Raw genomic sequence first — 24,862 nt, forward strand, 5'->3', positions numbered from 1 at the left:
TTTACATCATTACTATTTTGCACAATTTTACTGAAAACTTTCAACTGTGAACGGTGCAAAGACAAATTTAAATTAAATTGTTTCAGTTAGAAAGGCATTCATTCTTGTTGTCGAAATTTCCTAGTAAAGAATATCGTTGATAAAAGCTCTGAATTATATCATGCTGCCGAAGATAGGTAAACATTCTTGCTGCTTTAGATTTGAGTACTGCATTTGATACCATAAACCATGACATTCTGTGCTCCATTTGATATCATAGACCATGACATTCTGTGCTGCATTTGATAACATAGACCATGACATTCTGTCCTGCATTTGATACCATAAACCACGATATTCTGTGCTCCATTTGATATCATAGACCATGACATTCTGTGCTGCAATTGATATCATAGACCATGACATTCTGTCCTGCATATGATATCATAGACCATGACATTCTGTCCTACATTTGATATCATAGACCATGACATTCTGTCCTGCATTTGATATCATAGACCATGACATTCTGTGCTGCATTTGATATCATAGACCATGACATTCTGTGCTGCATTTGATATCATAGACCATGACATTCTGTGCTGCATTTGATAACACAGACTATGAACAACATTTCACGATAATTGTATGGGAATAACATGTCATTTCGAACAGGAAAAAGGTTAATATAGTAATTATTTTACTGTTTCAGATATGATACTGTGTTGATCAACAACCAAGCAATTTTAGTTGGCTATCAATCCCAAGGCATACAAAACTGCAACATATAATAAACTAACCTGAACTGTTTAGAAGAGGCTTTGATGCATTTGCTACAAATATTTCTTGAACAAAAAAATGTAATGTTGTCTAATTTTTTTCAGGCCTCAATGTTTGGTTTTGAGCGGAGCACCAAATTGTCGACCAGCACTTGTATACTTTGTGAACCATCTTACAAAAAATACCAGCTTGATGATCTGTGGACATGTTCTTAAGGTAATGTTATATTTCTCTGCACAAGCAATGCATTCTTCTGAAGTACAATATGTAGCTCTCATTTGCTATCAGAACATTACATGTATACTAAATTTTGGCTACACTAGTCGCTATAATAATATCATATAGACGCAGTGTTAGGGCCAAGGTCAACTTTATTACTGTGTTTACTATGATTTAATTCTGCTTATACAGACAAAATAAATGTAATGTACAAAGCAAAGTGCGTGAGCGCCAAGGAACAGTGGATGGTATATTGCTTGATGGAATGCAGGTAAACATATGGTCATAGGAGCTGTGTGCTTGAAAATGTTGAGCACATGAATGAGGGCTGGAATGGGGACAAAGGCATGAGTCTTGGATTGTGGGGAGTGGTATACACTGGCCACACTGAATTGTTTTTGTATGTCTGATTATGAGGATAGGTGACAAATTAAGGATATACCCCAGGTAGTCACAATATCTGTGCATAAATACTTGTTGGAGTCCGGCAAAGTGGGATGTTTGAGAAGCAACATTGATTTCCTGGCAAAGGTGAAAAAAGTGAAGAGGCAGGCACACCAAAAGCTGACATTGAATGGTATTGAAAGATCCAGCTGGTCATGAATATCCTTCAGAATGAGTGGTGTAATGGGACGTCTCTGGCAGGATGGTTCCCCATATGGTTAGAGCACGGGCATTCTGTTGTTCTTAAATGATGCACACCCGGTCACTCTGCACTGCGGCATGCATGGCAGAGTTCTTACCAGCGCGTATTTACCGCAATCATGAAGCGCGTAGAATGACGATGGTACGTTGCTATGACTGCCATGTACATGAGCGCGGTGGCTGGAATGGAACGTGCACGCGACGACAGTGACGCGAGCGCCTAGCGCCTCTGAACTGTCGTCTGCTGTCCCGGCCTCAGAAATGTATATATACAAGGGTATGCTCATATGAACACGGAACCTGACGATGTGCGTTACAAAAAAGGGGGGACAGGGGGGACAGATACTATTACCCTCTAAAACGTCCGCAAAAGGTACACAATTTTTTTATTTTTGAAATGTAACTCACTGACGATAGAAAGTAAAATATAGAATGAAAACAAAGAAAAAAATGTGAAAATGTAACCCTTGACCTGCAAGGCTTGTTCACGTTCCGTACGACCAAAACAGACTGAGTAAAAAGAAATGCACATTTGAAAAAATCTTTCGGGTTCTATTGAAAGGCTTTCACTAAAACGGAAAAAATACTTAAATGTTCTTCTCTGGAATATTATATTGGAAGGTTTTTATTACGAAGAATAAAAAAATATGTCCTTTCTTCTGCGCATGATTAAACCACAGAACGGTATTTGCTATATTAGCGTATTTTGCGACGTTCGAACATCCAAAGTCACTACCGGATAACGGCAATTTGTAACGCACATAGTCAGGATTAATGATGCATTTATTCTCGGTCATATTTCGAATATCTACTACATGTCTGTCATTTTCATACCTTGATGTGTGCTACGATGCCATTTCAAATTTCATACGTCGTTTTCGTGACGGAATTCGACTCACATCATCGGTAAATAATATCGTCCAGAAATGATTTGCATACCCTTGTGTATATATATCATTATGTGAAACGACACGTACACAGCGCAGGTCGCGTATAGTACGCGTATTTAAATGCGTGCGTCGTTCCGCCGCGGCGTTTTGCATCGAAAGAATGCGGTCGATGTGGTCGCTTGTGACGTTCATGTACACACGTCCGACCTTGATCTGGTTTTGTAGCTAAGTCGGCATTTCAATCTGAACGGCATTCTCATATAAATTTCTTACACAGTTATCATCAAAGTTCGTATTTACATATAAGCCGCTTAGTTTATTCAGACTATCAATTCAGAACAACAGAGTGCCCGTGGTTAGAGTAGATGTCCTGCTTAATAATTTTCAGCTACCAGTTATTTTCCAAAGGGTAGTTGGGGTAGCCTGCTTTGGCATGCAGAACTCTGGTGTTCAGGTAACAGGGGGATGCTTGATGGTTTGAGTATCCAAGCAAGGAAAACTGCTTACCAGCAGACTGTGAGTTTGATGCACAGGTGCCTGGAGTTGCCAGTGTAGTATACATAGAGAGAAGGGGAAGGTTTGACACAAGTTTGCCCTCTGGAATCCTGTAGACAATAGAAATCCACATATAATCATCGCATGCAGTAAAAAAACTACCGTCCTTCGATAGACAAATGCCTTTGACGTATAATGTCCAGCTCTGAGATGCATTAATCAATATGAAGTCCCACTTTTGGCCCCAGGCTAACTCCTGGTTAGGTACATCATCAGGGTCTTACATATATCAGACATTTTGAATAGGACAGATTACCCATAGTTCAGCGTGGATTAATTGGCATTTTATTTGACCTTTTGACTTTTGCTAAAATATTTAAAAATACTTACCGACTAACAATGGTAAACTTTCCCATTACTCGGGTTTGTTCAAAACGCAAAACTGGACGTTCTATACCCAGTATCTGTAGCCCTTTTGATAGCGGATTTAAATTTAGCTGTTGTGGGGTCATGGGTTCGTGTTGAATGCTAATTAGAACCGTGCTGTTGCTGTATGGAAGAGCCTGATGACCGGGATGACCAGAGAGTTTTGAGCCGATATTCAGACTAAATGCTTTGCCCATTTGAAACTTGAGCGTTAAAGGCAAGAGGTACTTCGCTATCGGCGTAGACCTTATATTTGACTCTTAACTCCGTTTTTATTGGATTCATGGTCTGGAGGGCAGAACCGTGAGATACCTTCCCCTTCTCTCTATGTATAGCAATTACTACACTGGCAACTGCAGGCACCTGTGGTTTGGTGCATCGCATTTGATGGAGACCAAGTAGAGACAGAACTGGAGGTAGGCCATTGTTCTGGAGTGTAAGGATGTGGATAATTTTTGAAGATGAACTGACTGGCACAACTGTACTATATATGTACATCTTCATTGCTTTTGTACGTAGAGGCCGTAGCACAGAAGCCTGTGGGCTGGGTAGTCTGTTAGATCGATCAATTTTCTGCTCGATCTATGGATTCTGTGGTCAATCTGCCCGCCGCTGCAACCTAAAGATTTGTTATAAATTTTTATTGTATTTAGGTTACACCAGTGGGCAGATTGACTACGGGATTGATAGATCAAGCAGAAAGTCGATCAATCTAGCAGACTACCCAGCCCATGGGCGCCTGTTGGCCGTAGATATCTGTAGCAATACAGCTCCATGCGGTCCGCGAGGTTGATTTTGACCTGATTTTTAGCTCCCATAGCCATATGTATATATGGCAATGGAAGCTATTCTTATAGGCTAGGGAAATGTCTGTATGTATGTATGTCTGTATGTCTGTGTGTCTGTATGTCTGTATGTCTGTATGTCTGTATGTCTGTCCGTCAACATCAAAAACTCCAAAACCGCTGCACATTTCATCTTGATATTTGGTGTGTACATTGATGATGGGCTGTAGATGAGATTTTGTTCAAATGAAGTTGTCATTGCCAAAAATATGCAAATTAAGTGAAAAAATGTAAAAACAGTCAAAATTGAAAATCTCAATAACCACTGAGCAGATTACATAAAAATTAGCATGTAAGTACTTTGGGCTGACCTGAAATAATTGTGCTTTTTTTGATTTTTTGATATTGTTGAAAATATACAAATTAGTGTCAAAAAAGGCGTTTTTGGTAAAAAATCTTCTTCTTCATGAACCGCTGGTCAGACAGCTTTGATATTTGGTATACAGGTCCCTAGGGATAACCCAAATTGGATTTGTTCAAATTGTGATGAAATATGCAAATCTGTATTTTTAAGGAATTTTTTTGTTATTTTTGGTCAAAAATTTATTTCATCAAAACCGCTTGTCTGACAGCTTTGATATTTGGTATACAGGTCCCTAGGGATAACCCAATTTGGATTTGTTCAAATCGTGATGAAATATGCAAATCTGTATTTTTAAGGAATTTTTTTGTCATTTTTGGTCAAAAATTTATTTCATCAAAACCGCTTGTCTGACAGTTTTGATATTTGGTATACAGGTTCCTACAGATAAACTAAATATGATATATAGAATATATGATGAAATCTGCAATTTTGTATTTTTGGTGCAATTTTTGACATTTTTGGTCAAAAAATGTGTTTCTCAAAAACTACTTGTCTGATGCCTTTGATATTTGGTATACAGGTTCCTGGGGGTTCTCCTAGTGTGATATAGTGAAATTTGATGAAATCTTCAATTTTTGTATTTTTGGGTCAATTTTTGCCATTTTTGGTCAAAATATTTGTTTCTTAAAAGTTACTCATGTGATAGCTTTGATATTTTGTATACATTTTTATACATAATTATGATGAAATCATCAATTTTGTATATTTGCAGCTAATGTTGCCATTTTAGGTCAGGCCATCCTGAAATGAGCTATCAAAGATCTCAACCATCTTCATCAATACATATGTCACAAAAAGTTGCTCTCTACATAACACAGCAGAGCTCTGTCGACTATTGGGTCGCTTGTTTTTTTCAAAACCGCTGGTCAGACAGCTTTAATATTTGATTAACAGGTCCCTAGGATGACCTTAGTGAGATGATTTCATACAGTCAGGAAATACTTAATTTTGTATCCATGTCTATAGTAGCTTCAGGGACATTGGCCCTATGTTTAAGATAATGTTGTGATTCAGTAAGCATTTGAAATGGTAAACTGTATTTGGTATTGAAATGCGGTAAAAAATAATGAGAAAACATAGCTGAGGTGATTTTAGCAGGTTTGGTTTCCAACAAATATATTCAAAGTTTTTTTCAATGTTAAAGAGTGATGGAAGGGGGGGGGGGGAGTCCTGGCAGATTTTGAAAAAAATCCAAACAAATGTCAATAAAAAATCAGCCACAGAAGGTTTGTCAAAAAGAAAGGTGGGATAGTGGGAAAAAAGAATGTACAGTGTATCGGATAAAAAAGATGTTCCTCATCAATCTTCCAGACAACCCCCTTTTATCAAATGGTACACCCCTGATGTATTTTGTGTGCCATTAAACATGCAGTGTATTTTAGTTTAAGATGTCAATCAAGTTAGGTAAGGATTTGAAAGGAATAGTCAAGTTCACCACAGTTTAACTTTATCTCTTGTGTCATCATCCTTGTGTAATTGGTTAAGTTTGTAAGTTGCTCCAGATGTGGATATACCAGCTGTTCTGGAAGAAAACAATGTTTACTTTTCCCTATAGGGTTTCTGAGTTAATGATTGCATGTTGAAATCTCTCCAAGTATCTGGTGCATGGGCAAAATGTAAATATTGGTTGCATGTTATGTATTTCAGTCTATGTCAAATATTGTAAATGAAAAATCAAGAACAGTTTGCTGTGTGCTTGTAAAAGATAACATGTATGTCAATTAAATATATAAAATAATTAAATATTAAATATAAATTAAATTATGTCAATTAAATATTAAAACTGCCTTGCAGTTTGATTGTCTTAAAAATTATCTTAGAAGTAGAAAATGAAAAGAAACTAATCAAATTGCTGTAACATATTCACCCTCAGTGTCTGTAGGCCTATACTTAACTATTTTATCATTACATTCAGCTTTTTGTTATATCTTTATCACTCTCCATGGGCCAAGGCACACTTGGGGTCAATGTCATCACTCTGTGCCAGTCTGTGAATGTCAGTCTGTCTATATTTAGGCCCATGTTTCATACAATTGGTGGTTTGTTTTGATAACTATATTTGGTATATAGGGATAACCTAGCAATACAATTTTTTTGACAAAATGTGACATGGCTTCGGTGACCTTTGACCTCAAATATACATATTTGTCCATAACTCAGTAACCACAAGTGCTACACCCTTCATGTATAATATGATGGGACACCTTATGATGCCACATATTGTACCTCATTAATTATGTGCATATCTAATTTTGAGCAAGCCAATAGAGCCAGAGGTCTGATTTTTGATATATAGGGATAACTATAGGAGAGAATTTTTTTTGACAAATGTAATGTGACCTCGGTGACCTTTGACCTCAAATATACATATTTGTCCATAACTCAGTAACCACAAGTGCTACACCCTTCATATCTGGTATGATTGGACACCTTATGATGCCACATATTATAGCTCATTAATTATGCACATATCTAATTTTGAGCAAGCCAATAGAGCTGGATGTCTGATTTTTGGTATATAGGGATAACTATAGAAGAGAAATTTTTTGACCAAATGTCATGTGACCTTGATGACCTTTTACCTAAAATATATGTTTATGTCAATAAATAAGTAACTACAAGTGCTATGTCCTTTGTATTTAGTAGGATGGGAGACCTTATGACAACACATGCTTTACCTCATTAATTTTGCACACATCTAATTCTGGGCAAGTGAATAGAGCTAGAGGTCTGATTTTTTGGCATATAGGGATTAATTAGCAATATAATTTTTTTTTCAAAATGTCATGCAACCTCAATGACCTTTGACCTTGATTATACATATATATGCATATCTCAGTAACCACAAGTTCTATACCCTCCAATTTTGATAGGATATTAGACCTTAAGATGTCACATCTTGTACCTCATTTATTATGCGCATATGTATTTCTTGGCTGGCCAATACTGCTAGAGGTCTGATCTTTTTTCCCGATTTAGAACCATAACTTAGACATGCCTCATGTGTTTCAAATTGGGAACAACGACATAGACCTATGTGCCCATAGATCTCAACATATACACTCCAGTGATACTTCTTAATGACCACATTTCCCTGCCCCATCAAGACTAATACTCCTATTACAAGTGGGGACTGTCATTGTCAATGACTTGTTTAGTTAATGGTTGTATCACAGTATACGATATTTCTAATTCTGTATTTTTTCCATTTTATATTCTGAATAAATACATTAAACATATTTCACTGTCTCCAGTACATTACATTTAAGTATTTTCACTTCATGCACTTTATCCCTTTCACACATGTTCAAATGTCTGACCAGAGAACAAACACTAAATAGTCCAGGATGGGAGCTACAGTGTCATTGACGCTATTTTTTGTGGGCCTCATAACTCTCATGAAGGGCTGTGGTTATTCTTCACAGTACGAAAAATTACTCACTTTACACACTCCAGCCTATATTTTACATTTAACGCAGTACTTTGTTATGTGAGAAGAAAAAACGGTGAGCTCAGGAATTTCCTTGAAATAAAATTTATCACAAAAATAAACTAATGACTAAGTCAAGGGATAGAGTACAAACTGTAAAATTTTACAGGCTACATGTACTTCTCTCAGCTTGGACGGCAACGCTCCAGAGTTTAGTGAGACACTGAGACAGAGTGAGCAGTCCTTTGGCTTGCTTGCAGGATTGAGGTTGCACAAAATCCACACAATAACTCCAGCGTTGTTGTAAAGGTCTTGTAAAGTCTTGAAATTAATACTGCTGGAGTTTCCAAAGTCTTGAAGTAACACTTCATTGACACAATCCCAAATGTCTAACTGAAAACTGTGCCAAAACAGGTCATCCTTACACATCCCATATGCTGAATTTATCATCTTATACTCAACTGGTTACATAAGTGAAATAAGAACAATCTATAACTTCTATTGATATGCTAATTAGTGCTCTAAAAGTATCTCCACTTGTGACTAATTGAATTTCTAGAAAGTTGTAAACATGACTAATTGCAGTTATGCAGTGTTTTCTCTGCATGTTCATTGAAAGGGGCACTTTCTGCCCCATTCATCAAAATTAGGGGGCAAACTTGACACATTAGGGGGCAGTCACTTTTGATGTTGATTTGCCTTCCTAGGAAGCGCCTCCCCGATATCATTGCGATCGTCACCAAGTACGGTTGCAACGTCTATGTCTGATGCAGCACCCGTGCTAGCATCGACACCATGATGTTTGTCAGCTTGTGATGTGCTCGCCTGCTCTCTATCTTCTGTCAATTTGTCACACACAGATTTTCAGAACTCGACATATTTGTTCCATTGGACACGATTTGGTCCTAATTTTGGGGTTTAAATCCATGAAAATATGCTCCGGCCGAATGGGTCACTTTTTTAACGAAAATATCCCTAAACGTAGGTCGATTTTTATCCCAAAAACCCCTGAGCATGGGTCAATAACAAAGCAAATGTCCTATGCTTTAGAAAAACCGTCACGTGCAACAGAATAAAGGTGAAATTCCTAAACTTTGTAAAGCACATCCCTAACAGTTGGCCATATTTTCTGAATATACATAGGTTGATATAATTGGCAATTGGCCAGCACATCCCCGTATGAAAATATCAGGTGTAGGCCTACCCCTCCTGGGTGCCAATAAAACGATTGTGTTTTATTGTGATCGAGATCGATCGTCTAAACCTAGAATTTTATTCATAATTTCATCATTGATGATAGTTTACTGCTTTCAAACTTTAAAAACATGAACATCAAATTGCACCAGTATCCGTGGAGACTGAACCGCAAATACGTCGTTGGCTATTATTTTCGATGCGTACACTCAACGTCATGCCCGTCACCAAAGCTGAATGACAGGCGATATTTTGTCTTTTCCGATGGAGTATTATGCCTAGAAACAACAGCAAATTCACATGACGCTACACTGTGCGCTTGGGACACCCTCAAATAACAAATGGACATCGTTGCTTACTGTGTTTTGTGCGCGATTTCCGCGCAGTCAGTAACTTTTTCAGGGCAGACAAAAGCTCGAAAAGCGCAATTTGCGCAATTGCGCAGTCGAGAGAAAACCCTGGTTATGTAGGAGTATCTCAAACCATACACTCCGAGTTCCAAAACCGAGTTGGACTTGCAAGTCCGAGTACTCGAACTTGCATACTCCAAGTAAAACTGCTTACTCGGACTTGTATACCGGTACTACGAGTACATGGCCTACTCGGACTTGAATATGCCGAGTAATATGTGTTCCTATAAATGCATATTTTGCCATGCCGGACAAGAAACAATCTGTGGAAAAAAGGTATTTTATTACTCACAGAGTTTACGGCTAGCGCAGATCGATATATCGATAATCTGCTTTTTAGCTCGCGGAGCTTATCAAATGGGTTGATTTTCCGTCATCATCCGTTGTCGTCCATCGTCCGTCAACAATTGCCTTAGCCTCTGAAACCACAAGTTTGATTGCTTTGAAATTTTATATGCAGTTCACTCAGGGTGACCTCACTTAAGTTTTTTCAAATCGTGGTGAAATTTGCATATTTGTAGTTTTGGGCCATTTTTTGCTGTTTTTAGTAAAAAAATCTTCTCTGAAACCGCTTGTCCGATTGCTTTGAAATTTGATATGCAGTTTATTTAGGGTGACCTCAGTTAGATTTATTCAAATTGTGGTGAAATTTGCATATTTGTATTTTTAAGGCAATTTTTGTTGTTTTTGGTAAAAAAATCTTTAAAAATCTTCTTCTTCAAAACTACCAGTCAGATAGCTTTGATATTTGGTACATCGATCCCTAGGGATGATCTATTTCAGATTTGTTCAAATTGTGCAGAAATATGCAAATTTGCAATTTTTTGCCATTTTTGGTCAAAAAATGTATTTCTTAAAATGTACTGGTCTGATAGCTTTGAAATTCGATATGCAGGTTAGTACATATGAACTAAATGTGATATTTGAAATTATGATGAAATCTGTAATTTAGTATTTTTGGGGCAATTTTTGCCATTTTTGGTCAAAAGATTTGTTTCTCAAAAACTGCAAGTCGATAGCTTTGATATTTGGTATACAGGTTCCAAGGGATTATTTTAATATTTGATATATTGAAATTATTGAGAAATCTGCAATTTTTATTTGTGGGGGCAATTTTTGCAATTTTTAGTCAGGAAATTTAATTCTCAAAAAACTACTCGTCAGATAGTTTTGGTTGACATGTTTATAGGGATGATCCAATGTGATATATTCAAAGTATGATGAAATCTTCAATTGTGTATTTTTTGCAGCTATTTTAGCCACTTTTTTCTAGCCATTGAAATGAGCTTAAATGTCATACATATATATGTTGATTTTTTAAATAGTAAGATCAAATATCGCCGCAAGGCGGCGATTTTGTTACGATTTTCTCATGTACAGAGCCATAACTCAGACATATTTCCACCAGTATCATTCAAAGTTGGTACAAGGACATTGACCTATTTCATTCATGCTCGTCAATTTGTTTCAGGTCATGTAGCAGTATCATGTCAATTATTGAAGTTTCATAATTAGGCTGATATGTCAAGAAATACTGCATCAAATTTCATGAAACTTTGTACAGATGTTAAGCTCACATTGCTTTAACAGTGAAAAAGACATTTATTAGTGTCATTTTAATTAATTTGTAATTGCATATGTAATGAACTTTCCTAATTAGAGTGATATATCCACAAATACAGTGTCAAATTTGATGAAACTTATACAGATGTTGATCTCATAGTGTTGTAAATACTGCATTAAACTTATGAAATATGGTACCGGTGATAATCTATTAGTGTTAGGATAGTATGAAAAAATGTTTTGCAACATCCCGTCAACTAATTCCTAGTTGACTCATTTAATGACCTTTAGGATAGTGGCCTACATTGGTTTTATGTTTTCATCACCATGGAACTCATTCTTGGCCATTGAGATGCCATCTGTATCAAAGTATTTTTATCACAGACCTAATGAAGAGGACTCTATCCTCTCTGAGGACCTGTAATCAAAGTACCCATTAACAAGTGGGGACTGTGTCATCAACGATGACTTGTTAAACTGTAGAAAATGGCTAAAATGGCCAAAAATTGCTGTTTACACCTTGTTTTCGCCCCATTTTCATCAACAAAACGACTGTGGTTCAGCGTACAGCTGCTGTTACTGCCCTTCCAGACACCCTAGCAAGGGATTTTGGAGTTAGATATGGCAGCCTTAAATTGCTGTCAATGGCTGTGCTTGATATGAAAATGCATACATCTTGCTTGTCCTATGTGTGTATCTCTGCATATGGCTAGGGGAACCGTCTTATTGTGCATGCGTAGCATTCCACACTGATGCAATGATAAACAGCGGACTAGCATGGTTCACAGTGTGAGACTTAGTGCGTTAATTAACTTTTATAGGGTTGCGTTGCAGCGATGTAACATGTAAATATGGCCAAAGGAGGTGGAAAGAGAGTGCAAACAATGTTTTAAAGCTTTGTCCAAAACTGGTCATGAAGGAAAAATGCAAAGGGAACTCAACCATTGCAAGGAATGCAGACGTACCGAAACAGATACCCATCGACAATCAGTTTAAACACTGACCGCATCGCCCGGCCATCAATATGCATTCTGGGCTTGAGACTGCAGAGCTAAGGATTTTCAAGTCCGTTTAAGGCTGTACCAAATATGCATTTTATGACATTTTCACTCATACGACTACATTTCGATGTTTTAATCCTGTTTTGGGTACTGAAACCACGTTCACATGTGACAGATGAGACTGGAATTACAGCTGCAGTTATGGTCAGCTGCAATACTCTGAAAGAGTTCAAGATATTCAACATATAAAGAAGCGTGCAGACTGCCATAAAACTATATTTCTAAGTCTGCGTTATTAGACTCTGAGATTTTCAGAGTTTACGAGTACACATCGGACACAACAGAAAAAAGAACATGTTTGAAATAAAGATGAACTCTATTGAACATGTCACTTTTTTTATTGGTACAGCCTTAAAGGAAACAATTGATGCGATGATTGACAGGATGTAGGACAAAATATTGCAAAATCATGAACATTTTTTATCAGCAAACATTTAATTTTTAGTAATTGATAACTACACATTGGAGAGAAACCACATGTGCTCATGTCTGTGTTACCTTGACTGAATTATTTTCAATACGTATTGGATTATGCAGACGTCAATTTACTTTGCGTACTTCAGAGTAATTCTGCATGAAATACACAGGATTTTGCGTTAACAGAAGCTCTGACTTGAGACAGGAAATGTGCAAGAATGTGCTTGCATCTCTACGTGAAGTTGGGCACAGCGATGTGAAGATCAAGGTACTAAAATTGAGTAAAACTGTGGACTGTACATTACAATCAATACTTAGAGTTTAGCCCCAATAAACCCTGATAATGAATTTCCAAAGTAATTTACGCAAAGGAGGCTTCATACAACATTGCATGAAATAATTACAAGATAGATTACCTCATTACGTAAGAACGGCATTCTGGAGTATGCCAAGGTTTATAAATGTACACACACGGCGGTATGCTGTCAAGCAAGATCCCTCCACGCATTGTCAATAATGGGTCGGAAACAAATCAAATGTCACGGTTAAGTTAAATAACGTTGAAAATCTTGCAAGCCAAGAATAAAAACTATCGGTTTGAGTGCTCAATGATGTTGATTACTTATCACATTTTCATGACAGACCAACGAAACTTGGCGATCTAATCACAATTTTGCATCCCGGCGTTGTCATGCTGCAGCATTATGCAGGCGTATTTCAGTTCTATTTCATATCATGTGATCACCTGCACATCGAATATCATGGCAGCGGTTAAACAGAAGTAAAAAAACTGGTTTACTTGCCTATCTCAGAAAATTCTTTCCGGACTTTTGGCAAGTAGTTTTTTGAAGCTCATTATGTTGTTGAATTCCGAATGTCCTCGTGTGAATATGTATTTGGTAGTGGTCATACGAGACACGTGGAGAGGAAGTCTCCCACAGAGAAACAACAATCATGACCTTTATGGGCTGACAGAGTGTACACTCCCCGGCAAAAGCAAAAATAACGCATTTCTTGTAAACTTTCTGTGCAGTTTTTCATGTAATCTTACACCTTCATAAGTTCTCCACAGGGAGTAACCTCTAGGTTTCCGCTTAAGTAATTAGTATCATACTGAGAGTTCACGTTAACACTCGCCACACTCGCAAACTGCGATAAAAACTTGAATGTGGCAAAAATTCTTGTAAAATGATTCTATTAAAACAAATTTTGACATGAAATGTCGGTTTTGCCAGCCACAGCTACAAGTTTTGCCAATTGATCGAAGCAAACAACACTTCCGGGTTTAAACCGAGGCAATTAAGAAGCAATGCCCATCAGAGGGCGTATTTGCCACAGCCTCTTGTGGTTCCGTATATGATGGTCGCTGCTGTGTGGTATGCATTATGTATACCAAACAGCGGCAGCCGTGTATCAAATCACAAGTGACTGGTAGTGACGCATTGGATGTGTTCGCGTTGTATATCCAAGGAGGCGTCATGGGCATGATCTTCCCGGGATACTTCCGAAGTCCACTATAGATTTAAATCAAGACAAGTTCCTGCATTTAACAAAGCAGATGGCACTTGAAGCATACTCTTTTGGTCAAGCAATATCCTCCAATGGATGTGGTGCTAGCAAGAGAGTCTACTGGTGAGAAACAGAAGGCTAGCGTGCGTAGGTTGCACTGATCACACACAGGGTTTACTTTGTTGTGTTAGCATATATGGGGCAGAGATAAGGCGGCATGGGACCGCTATTTGATGTAAATGAACAGCATTGTGACGTCAGAGCTCATTAACCAAGACCCTGCTGAGGGCGTGGCCTAAGTGTAGCAAAATGACCCCAACAGAAACCGCACATAGAAATATCAAAAATATCAACACTTGCACGTACTTTTATGTTGCAATTCTTTTGTGAGTGTAACAATATTGCCCCCTGGAAGCTATTTAGTCTACAGAACCGAGTTGATTTCACCAGACCATTAAATAAGTGCTCAAATGAAAAGAAATAACAGAGAAATTTGGTGAGTTTTGTCCTTTAGAAGACGTGCCTACTTGAACTTTACATGATACTTTACAACTAAAAGTCAAAATTATATATCTGATCATCAGGTTATAAATATTAGTTTTAAGTATTGCATAGACACTTAATGACCTGATGAACTTCTTTTAAGTAATACTAACTGCACTTTCCCATACTAATAGCCAATCATTTGTTGGGTCAGTAATCAACAATGACTTGTACAATACTTATTTTACTTTTGAAAAATACTGATGAATCATGGGTGAGTTACTAAGTAAATATGAAATTTATTTTCAACTGATAGGGTGAACAGAAACAACATTTACCACAGTTGATGTCTGAGTATCAAAGTTCATGGTTGAAAAGAGAAAGAATTAAAGGTTTCTATGCATGCACTTGTGCTCCAACTTTGCTGTCTGGCGTAGAAGCTCTGATGCAGGTAAGCTCTGATTCTGTATTAAGTGAGAATATGTCAAGAAAAACAATGAATCAAAATTCTTTTATGATTCAATACAAAAATTACTATTCAGCTGACATAGCAACTGTCATCAGCTGAGGTCAAGTCCTATCGGTTTAATTTGCTTACTTTAGGATGTTCATTAAAAATGCAAACTATCAATAAGCTGACATGAAAATGTAAAATGTCTATCACTCATGCCATATTCATTGTCTCATCAATATCCATAGTAATCTTCATAAACTTTGATCACGTCCTTCTGGCATATATCTTTAATTGGAAAAGTTTATCACTCTAAATTCATTTACTGTAAAAAGATATCTTGACTTTTGTGTAGCTACCATCTTAATATCAGTGCAGTTCTAAATGTTGATTCTGATAGGAATATGCTCTTATGTAGATAATGCGTAAAGGACAGCAAGCGAAAAAGGCAACAACGTGTCAAGGAACAGACCCAGCTCATATCTGCATTTTAACGCAATGATAACAATTATTTGATTTTCATTTATCTTTGCAGTTTATAACATAAAGCATTTACACAAATCTTCTTGCCAACAAGCAAAAAATGACAAAAAATTTTAGTTTTTACACTGCTTAAGAAAATGTTGGCAAATATTACAATTGCCTTTTCTTTTCTGTTGCAGATATCTGGTATTGGCAAGTTTAGACCAAACACTGTATTTCTTGGGTACAAGAATAACTGGCGAACAGACGATGCTGTCAGTGTTGAGGAATATGTCAATATTATACAGTAAGTGTATTTTCATAAATCATAAAATACAAATTCATTTGCATATTTTAAAAGAATGTCTAAAATACGTTAAAATGTTGCAATCAAAGAATCTCTTACTTTTGAGACACCAATCACAAATATGTCAACCAATTCAATAAAACTTTTTTTATTTTATCATGATGTGAATTCATCAGTTTCAAAAAGTCAATGCGTGATCCCATACTGGACCATGTCAAAAGATCAATGTTTGAAAAAATGTTAATTCTTTAAGTTTTGGTGGAAGGTTTTTAACCCTAAAAAGTTTTGCATGAGACAAAAACAATATTCTGCCTCTGTTCATTAAAGAATTGTTTAAAATGGAGTAGTTATTACATATCTTCGCACCCTTTACGGCAAAGTCAATCCAGACAGTTGGTGAATGGGGTTCCATTTGTCTCATCTTCAACCTGCCAATAAGTGAATTTGGAATGTCTTGAAATTTTCTTGAGTCAGCTTTACACCTATATTTGTTTTTGTAAATACCGGTATGTCTTGTGTCAATACTAGAGTACTCTCTTGAGTCAGTGGCATTTCAATGTGGCTCACAGGACACACTGACCAAGGGTACATGACACAGACAACTGCAAGCTAAGAACCTATAGACAGTTTATAGGTAGGTTTGCTTGTAAAGATGGTATATTGATATCAAGATTGTAAGTATGTGTAAGAATCACTGCCTCAAACAGCATGCTTAACAACCACCCTATTGAACATATGCAGAGGCCTTTGAGTTTAATTTTAACTTGGTATATTCACCACAACAAGGCAAACTTTAATTTAGGTAATGGGTAAAACCTTGAATTCAAACGTATCAAAGTACAAAAAACATGTGCAAACACACAAAGAAATGAGTGCATTTCCTTTTGCATTTGTAATCAGTACACTATCTCACTCTTTCTTTGGCATACTATAAAGTCAGTAGAACATCATGCATACGTTTTATCCTGGCCGAAATTGTTTGAATCTCAACTGGTAACAAACAGCTCTGATGCATGGAATATAGATGTGACTATTGCCAAGGAATATGTTTCCCACTGACTCCATTCAGAGTATATAACTAACTATATCTGAAATATCTGTTATCTCTACAGCTCTGCATTTGATATTTCATATGGAGTGTGTATTTTGAGATTGAAGGAAGGTTTGGACATTTCTAGCGCTTTGGAGAGAACAGAGGGCCTTGATGAAAAGCCAGGTAAAATTGCTATTTCCGACAGATTTTGTCTACATATTTATGTTCAACAATCTGGATATCTCTTCAGTATCCTCCTCCGTCATCACCACTTTTTCTTTTTACGCTCCATTGTCAATGATATGAAGCTAATCAAGTGGATGACTGGCTAAAACATTGTAGGGCATACATAACCTTATGGAGTGCAGAACTTCTGCAGCAAAGAAATTACCCAATTATTGTGATATTTAGTATTTTTTTTCTGAACATTTTGGTTAAAATCTTGTGAAATATGTACTCAATGTAGTATGAAGCCAGTTGTTCATCATTTATAAGTTTACAGGATGACATAAATATTTACACAACAAAACAAAAAATTCATCTTGAAAGATGTTAAACCGTGTCCCCCTAATCCAGCACATAGACAAGGAGAAAAACAGACTAGAAACAGGTATCGTTCAAGGTGTGAAGTAGTTGCATAATCCCTTCCATGTACGCCTCACCAGAGGTAGTCCTTGATTCTGCTTTACGAAGATTTCCGAAAATGCACCCTTCAACAGTTTCTGGTTTTTTGCCTATTTTTAAGCAAAAGGTTGTGGTGTTGTTGTCGTTTAGTGCTGAGTGGAATTGGCATGCTTGCCAAAATTAGGGCAAAGTTTGAGATTCGGGGAGGCTAGTTTGATGATTTTCAAAATTCCTCTAACATTTTTATGAATATATGATGTGTCTTTGAACTAAATTAGACAGTCTTTTATCGACACTGTCAGATTTTCCAAATGATTTACGATCATATACTGCTGGCATGTTATGTTTCAATTGGTGTGAACCAGTGCTTCAGCCCTGAAAGCCCTGAAAGCAATGCAAAGTATTCGACGGGCAGTACGATACCACTGACTTTTCAAAATCACAAGGAAAGGCCTGGTGCGTTGCGTATGATTTAATGGATCGGTTGTGTTTCTTATTTACCCAGAGGTAAATTCTAGGCACATTGGATGTTTGCTTGCAAGTCAAAACTTCTTTTTTTCACGTCTGAAAATGAAAGTGATCATACTTTTCTGTTGGCATGACAGCAGTTCCCAGTTCATCTACAGCTTGATGTTCTTTTGAAAAGGACAGATCAAACTCACTTCAAAGTTATTGTCTGAAAGTTCATCACAAAAAAGGAGGCCCTACTGACTGACACATTCATCCATGTTTGTTTTTGTTTATATTGCAATATGGCACCATGGACAGGACTGGGGGAAATCTTATCCTACTTTTTGCATAATCTCACATAATCACATGTAATTATCAATTACGCATGAAGTCACCAAGAAGTCTGACACCGGTGAAGCCCATTTTAAGACAAAAAAGCCAGAGTTTATCAACGACCATGACATCAAATGGCGTGCCACGTTTGTAGTCTGTTTTTTCTCCTTGTCTGTTTCCAGCTGAGTCAGGCTATGAATACCAAATCTTACATCTGTATGGATGCAGTTATGTAAATTTTGTTTCAATAGAAAAGAATTGCAGAGATTGTATTGATTTTTGGTTTGCAGAGATTGTATTAATATTTGGTTAATGCATGGTCTCCATTAGTTTTCATCATGATTTTGTATTTTTATTAATTTATTAGTCTAATAATGTCCTTTTACACAAACTCCTTTTCTGATTCTTTGAAATTTGTTTGATTCTTTGAAAGTACATTTGCAGGGTCCTAACATGCATGTGTACGTATGTTGCTTGAGGCTCCTTGGCATATGTAGCGTTGTGTTTAATAGACAAATTTACCGTTTGGCTATGACACTGCCAACTGTGTTAAATAGCTGGGAGACAGTTTGACACATGCCTTTGCCATTTAAAGTTGCAATATGGATCAAAATTGTCAATTTTTTTTCGTAAAACTAAAGCAAATAGACCATACTACGTTGAAGTACTCTTCTTAGCTAAGCCTCTTACTAATCCCGGCACACAAACACGTTCATTTTGATACGTTGCGGCCGCCTAGAAAAGCTGTTTTGTAAACAAACTTTCAAAACAAAAACATTGGCTTTTCTGCTGTGCACGTGACAAGTACAACCAAGAGTGATGACGTCTCAATAGAGTGCGCGTTTGAGGGGCGATGTTGACTCGATGACAGAACTTGACATATATAATGATAATTCATTGTAAATTTTGCGTTTGCCTAACTTTGGTAGCATCACAATGTTTCAGAAATATAAGTATGTCAATATGATAAAGTACAGCTCTACAAAAGATCGTGTGATTGATTTCTCTCACCCATATACATGTATGTCAGTGGCGCACTGTGTGTACCTACTGTGTACGTTCGATCGATTGAGCGTCCAGACCACGTACACAGATCTGGTTGGGTTCACTGCGTGCCTGACAGCGTTTCCGCAATCATCTCCCCGTTGCATGTTGTTAAATTTTTCATGTTAAAAGGCGAGGTATCTGCACGCTATATTTACTTGAAAGCTTTGCCCACTTCAGTATCATCCACCACTCAAGAAGTTTGGCACCTGTCTTGCCCCTCAGTCTGGTCTTGCATGGCCATGTCAGAGCGTCGATCGACGCATCATAAACGAGACCATGCCATTAATAATGGAGACTGTAGTTTTTCTTTGTTTCCGAAAAATGCATATTTGTCCTGAAGGATATAGATTATCAATGAATGCTAGCAGATCTAAGTTATTTCCTTGCGGAGGGACTACGGCCTGGTTCACATTACAAAATCGTTGGGTCCGCACGGTGTTGGTAGGTCGATGTTGCCCTTGGAAACACCGCTGGCTAGTGAAGTTGATCTTCACACAGTGGCAACATTTGTGTTTTCGCGAGAAACTGTAGACACAGTCTGCCTCCTCGACGTGGTGCAGTAGTCGCGCGTCACTCTTTTTCTCTGGTTCCATCTTTCCATCTGACCAAACAATGTTTATTTTGCCGACATTTTTGGCCAATTTCTTCTATTCTTACCAGGTTGAATTTCGCAAACCGTTACCATGCACCAAATACGCATGCGTACATATTCAAATAGTAAAAATGACGTTTCAAATTCTGTGCATCACTCTCGCAAACAGTACGTACCAAAACAGCAATTTATTCGGTAATTAAATCAATTTACTCAAATTAGAGCCATCCCCGTGTTCCTGTTAATGGTCAAATCTGCAAATGAAATTGTTATGGATTTTTCTATGAAGTTAAATCTTCGAAATATGAAGGTCAATTCTGATCCATATTGCAACTTTAAAGACCAGGGACTTGATCTCCTGGACTTAAAGTGTGACAAGATTGTTAGTACTGACAGATTGTTCATATCATGATTCAAAGAATCTATTGTTCAAAGAAACATTGATTACCTCATATTCACATAGTTGGCGCTTCTTTCATTTTGACCTTCCACATCTTATCAAATGTGAGCACATTGTCCTTGACACTGTTTTAATTATTTTTAGTGAATTTAAACACTGTTGAAGAAGTTGTAATACAATGCAAGCAAAAATTAAACCTTTTGGAATACTCCTAATTGTAAATCATCAGAAAGATATAAGAAATTACTTACTTATTTGCAGAATCCATAAAGGATACAGTCAAGGAGAAGTTACTGAATGATGGTGATACTCAATGTGAAGATAGTGAAGATGAACAGCAAAAACACACAACTAATAAACTATCAAGTAGCACCAAGTTAGTGAAGGGAGAACCAATCAAAGATGTCATCAAAACTCTGAAAATGTTTCAAGAAAAGCAGGGAAAAGGAACCATTGATGTTTGGTGGCTTTTTGATGATGGAGGTAAGGGATACACATAGTGCAAGGCTTTTGTGACCAAATCGTTGTGATACTTTTAGCTCCCCTGTCAATACCCACTTTCATAGAGGTCACTTTCAGGCATCCAGCACTTGTTAATGTAAACAATGGTTACTTGTGATAATACGACAAGTTTTCAATCGGGTTCGAACCCACAACATACGGCATCAGTTGCCTAGCGGAGAGGCCACAGAGGGAAGCGCAAGGCTAAATCCCCACTCTCAAAAAGAGTGGTTCAATAGCCGGCTAAGTTGTTACATTTTTCTGACTGAGACCGCTCCACACATTGTAGAGTTCGTGAAGCACTCACTCACGCATGCTCACTATCACACATCGCACATACAAACTTTATGGAAGCGAAGAAACGAATTCATCGCTTTAACTGGGCAAACGATAACCTCGGGGACAATTCTGTCCACCAGCAGAGTTACCAACCCAGGGTAGAAAATACGACAAGTTTTCAATCGGGTTCGAACCCACAACATACGGCATCAGTTGCCTAGCGGAGAGGCCACAGAGAGAACCGCACGGCTAAATCCCCACTCTCAAAAAGAGTGGTTCAATAGCCGGCTAAGTTGTTACATTTTTCTGACTGAGACCGCTCCACACGTTGTAGAGTTCGTGAAGCACTCACAAACGCATGCTCACTATCACACATCGCACATACAAACTTTATGGAAGCGAAGAAAAGAATTCATCGCTTTAACTGGGCGAACGATAACCTCGGGGACATTTCTGTCCACCAGCAGAGTAATCATAATAATAATAATAAGAAGAAGAAGAAGAATAAGAATCATTTTTAGTCCCCACGGACACCGTCCGGGGGGACTTATAGGTTTGGTCATGTCCGTGCGTGCATGCGTGCATGCGTCCGTCCGTCCGTCCGTCCGTCTGTTCACGCAGATATCTCAGACATGCCCTGGTCAATTTCTTTCAAACTTTGCACAAGGATAGTACCCTACCCCATACAGATGCACGTCGATTTGTTTCACAATGCAATCAAATTTGGCCGTTTTAGAGGACTTTTTAGTTTACACGTCCATAGACTCCCATGTATAAGGCAGTCCATAGACTTCCATGTATAAGGCAGTCCATAGACTCCCATGTATAAGGCAGTCCATAGACTCCCATGTATAAGGAAGTCCATAGACTCCCATGTATAAGGCAGTCCATAGACTCCCATGTATAAGGCAGTCCATAGACTCCCATGTATAAGGCCAAGAAAAATAAAAATTTAGTTTCTCATCGTATTCATATTGCAAAAAGGATGCTGTGACACAGTTTTTAGCCCCCACGGATGAATTCGGGAATAGAGCTAGAGGTCTGATTTTTGGCATATAGGGATTAATTAGCAATACAACTTTTTTTCAAAATGTCACGTGACCTTATGACCTTTGACCTTGATTATACATATATATGCATAACTCAGTAACCACAAGTTCTATACCCTCCAATTCTGATAGGATATTAGACATTAAGATGTCACATCTTGTACCTCATTATTATGCGCATATGTATTTCTTGGCTGGCCAATACAGCTAGAGGTCTGATCTTTTTTCCCGATTTAGAACCATAACTTAGACATGCCTCATGTGTTTCAAATTGGGAACAACGACATAGACCTATGTGCCCATAGATCTCAACATATACACTCCAGTGATACTTCTTAATGACCACATTTCCCTGCCCCATCAAGACTAATACTCCTATTACAAGTGGGGACTATGTCATTGTCAAAGACTTGTTCAAACTTGCATTTTCCTGAATACAACCACTTAATTAAATATTTCACAGGTTTGATTTGCAAGGTGTTATAACACCAGACAAGTATTTGGTAGTCTTATTCATAATAAAGCGGATTTTAAATCAGAACCATTTTCTAGTTGCCTGAAAAGTATTATTATCGAAGTAAATATGTGTATGATATATTTTCTGTGTTATCATTTCAATAACAGGTTTAACTCTGCTTGTGCCTCATATAATATCAATGAAATCCCAATGGGGAAACTGTAAACTAAGGGTATTTACAAGTGGAAAAGCAGACCAAATTGACAGGGATAGAATGAGGTAAGTCAATGTGAAAATTTATTGTTGCGCTAGAATGGAAAAAGGTTCTGTGGCACTTATTAAATGATACCCCAGCCCATATCATTCATTTCAAAACTGGGAGGGAAAGAATCTTTGTCGCACTAGTGATGCACCAAAAAGGTGCAACATAAGTTGAAGTATCATTGATTGGAAACACCAATTACTCGGTAGTAGTGTCCTTTTATTACCCACAGGGACCATGTGATACCAGAAGTATATCACTATTCCCCAAGGAAACAAGGCCACCAGGGGTACTAAACAGGTGCCGTAGTGCAAATAAACACATCACATGCCCATGCCATTCTGTATTATTGTTCTCAATGTACTTTGATGTATAGCTACTACGACAATTTATGAAGAGAAATTTACTTGACAGTTGTCCACAGCAGCAACAGTTATGCCAATTTTTTCAGTAAAAGGAAGAAAAGTATCCTCATAACATCCTTGGTTGCTCATGAATCATTGTTGTCAATGTGCCCTTCAAGTTTCTATGCTGTCAAAATTGAAAACTTTGCGGTTTTTTGCGACGAAGTTACGTAACTGATGAAGCTTATAGAGTTGGGAAAGGCAAAAGTGACGTCAATTCCGTCAACAGCTTTCGTAAAACTATTTTGTCACACCACGTGATCACACTGTCAACAGCTTCCGTAAAACTATTTTGTCACACCACGTGATCACACTGTGCTACGTATATTTATTGCCACCACGACATTACCTCGAGAAGGAAACGCGAAACTGTTGTGTACATGAAATAATAATAAAATGAAAGTTATAGCGTACGTGTGTGTGTGTATTGGCCTACATGGAAATGCGATAGACAATAATGCATTCACGTTAGAACGTCTATGCTCGATCAATTTTGAATGTTTTTGTCATCAGTGTAGTGGACCTGTGAAAACTATCGATCTTGCGTTTGTGGTGAGGAAGTCCTCTCCATATACCGTGCACTAGCACTGTACAGGTTGAACCCGGTGGTCGAAGCAAATGCGATAGACAATGCTCGATCAATTTTGAAGCTTTTTGAACTGTCAGTGTGAAAAACTACTGATCTTGCGTTTGTGGTGAGAATACCTTCTCGGTGATATAGTTACCGTGCACCGTGGAGGAAGAACCCGGAAGTCGATGCCGACTGCGTACCGTTATTACGCTGTTTGCAAGAAAACGCGATAGACTAGACTAGACCCTCCACAGAATGGTGCATTTACGTTAGAACGTCCATCCCATATCAATTTTGAAGTTTTTTTGTCCCGTCAGTGTAAATTACGACATTGCTGGACATGTGAAAACTATTGATCTTGCGTTTTTAGCTACTATAGACTATAGTCTATAGAAGCTTTTGGGATGGGTATCCATCCGGCGTCCGGCGTCAGTCTGTACGTATGTATGTATGTATGTCCGTTTGTGAGGCGTCCGTCCACTCAAATATCTTGAGAACCGCAGTACTTACTGATTTGATATTTGTTGTGTAGATGAAAAATAGGATTTTGAGAAACAATTTTTTTTAATTTTTTGATATTGTTGAAAATAGGCAAATTAATGCCAAAAAAGGTGTTTTTGGTAAAAAATCTTCTTCTTCATAACCGCTGGTCAGACAGCTTTGTTATTTGGTATACAGGTCCCTAGGGATAACCCAACTTAGATTTGTTCAAATTGTGATGAAATATGCAAATGTGTATTTTTAAGGAATTTTTTTGTCATTTTTGGTCAAAATTTGACTTACATTGTATGTAATTCTTGTACTGTATAAACCCTATCAATTCACCCTGAAAAAAATAATTAATATGATTTTAAATAATTGAATTAATTAGGAAATCATCAAAGCCAAAATAATTTTAGTGTGGAATTATCAGAAAGTTCAACTTTTTTT

The 24,862-nt window shown here is 37.5% G+C and overlaps 1 protein-coding gene across 5 annotated transcripts in view; it reads left to right on the forward strand.

Moving 5' to 3' along the window:
- Window positions 1-24,862, forward strand: part of LOC139122136 (solute carrier family 12 member 2-like) — a 215,996-nt gene that overhangs the window by 106,995 nt on the left and 84,139 nt on the right. For all 5 annotated transcript variants that reach the window (XR_011549408.1, XR_011549409.1, XM_070687546.1 and 2 more), the window contains 6 exons: window positions 864-975; window positions 15,027-15,161; window positions 15,824-15,930; window positions 17,043-17,146; window positions 20,671-20,892; window positions 22,863-22,974. Coding sequence is in view for 3 of the 5 variants with exons in the window: in XM_070687546.1 (XP_070543647.1) it covers window positions 864-975; window positions 15,027-15,161; window positions 15,824-15,930; window positions 17,043-17,146; window positions 20,671-20,892; window positions 22,863-22,974 (792 nt within the window). In the remaining 2 variants the exon portion in view is untranslated. The remainder of the gene's footprint in view (window positions 1-863; window positions 976-15,026; window positions 15,162-15,823; window positions 15,931-17,042; window positions 17,147-20,670; window positions 20,893-22,862; window positions 22,975-24,862) is intronic.

The sequence above is a fragment of the Ptychodera flava genome, chromosome 21 (genome assembly GCF_041260155.1).
Source record: "Ptychodera flava strain L36383 chromosome 21, AS_Pfla_20210202, whole genome shotgun sequence".
NCBI classification, from domain to species: Eukaryota; Metazoa; Hemichordata; class Enteropneusta; family Ptychoderidae; genus Ptychodera; species Ptychodera flava.